General features: G+C 37.8%; 1 protein-coding gene across 1 annotated transcript in view; it reads right to left on the reverse strand.

Annotated features, from left to right (window-relative positions):
* The window catches only part of IFT80 (intraflagellar transport 80), a 114,411-nt gene that overhangs the window by 105,200 nt on the left and 7,834 nt on the right, over positions 1-1,377 (reverse strand). The window contains exon 2 of the mRNA XM_003794148.3: positions 346-428. Within this exon, the coding sequence (XP_003794196.1) occupies positions 346-382 (37 nt within the window). The 5' untranslated portion in view covers positions 383-428. The remainder of the gene's footprint in view (positions 1-345; positions 429-1,377) is intronic.

A 1,377-nucleotide genomic window follows, 5' to 3' on the forward strand; every position in this document is an offset into this window, starting at 1 on the left:
ACCCCATGTGCCTGGTGGGCCTAGGCAGGAGGGTAAGGCAGCCCTTGCTGGGCTCACAGCTCCCGCCATACTACCCATGCATGATGAGCAACCTTATTCTTCCCTCAGAAATTGGTGCCAAAAAGTGGGTAACATACACAGCAAAATATGGTAACTGCAACATATGATCTTCAATATTTCAAAAACAATTTAACTAAACTTCTATTAAATTACCAATTTAGCTAAACTTTCATTAAAGGAATGAAAAAAATCCATTCACCAATGAGAATTCAGAATACAAAAAAACCTTTTAACAATACTATAATGGGATGATCACAGTAAGGTTTATAAGTATTAACAGGATATGCTTTGGTTCTTTTAAAAGAGATATCTTCAATCTCATGTCTCCACTTCCAGCAAAATTTTAAAATGTCACTTGATTGCATCCACTGTAAAAATAAAAGAGAAAAAATATAAAGTCAGCAGTAAAAACAAATATGAGCATAAGAAAAAGCAAACAAAACATCTATATACCCCCAAGAAGCACCTTCAATCCTTATGCCATCAAATACCAGGAAAAAGAAAAAACTAGTGGATGTGCCAACCCTGCCTAAAGGTGATGGAGAGCATGGGATTGAGAGAGGGGTCCTCTATACTCTACGGAACAGTCCTACGAGCCCAGAACACCACTAAGTAAATCAGGTTAGGTCCTGAGATCAAATTAAAAGATTTTGCAAACTGGGAAGTCCTCAATTGGCAGATTAATTTTGGTCTTGTCTAGGAGATGTAAATTGAATTTCCAAAGTATAACCAAAGACTAGGCAAATATTAAACTTTTTAAAGTTTTAAAAGCTTTAATTCTAAAACCCCTCTAGGAGTAATATAACATCACCAACCTAGTGGCCCAATCTGGGGTTTTCATTCTGTAGCCAGGCAGATACACTGCCCGACAATCATGGTTACCATACAGTGGCAATGTGAAAAATAAGCGAATTATTTAAGGAAGAGGTAATAAATTGCTTATAAAAATTACATAAAAATCAGTGTAATTGCAAAAAAAAAAAAAAAAACCACTTGGAAAAAGAAGAGTAACATTTTCCCCAAATAACCATGTCATCAAAGATTCAAATCAAGAAAATGCTAAATTGTCTGAGTCTGATTTACATTTGCCGAATTCTTTCTGAGTACACATCAAATCAAAGAATAATCAAAGGAAAAAGCTTCTCTTTACTATGCCCAGTGCGGTGCCTCACACCTGTAATCCCAACACTCTGGGAGGCCCAGACAGGTAGATTGTTTGAGACCAGCCTGAGCAAGAGCAAGACCCCATCTCTAAAAGACACAGCCAGCCATTGTGGCCGGCACCTGTAGTCCCAGCTACTCCAAGGGCTGAGGGAA

This window comes from Otolemur garnettii, unplaced genomic scaffold (assembly GCF_000181295.1).
Source record: "Otolemur garnettii isolate 467f Iridium unplaced genomic scaffold, OtoGar3 scaffold00076, whole genome shotgun sequence".
NCBI lineage: Eukaryota > Metazoa > Chordata > Mammalia > Primates > Galagidae > Otolemur > Otolemur garnettii.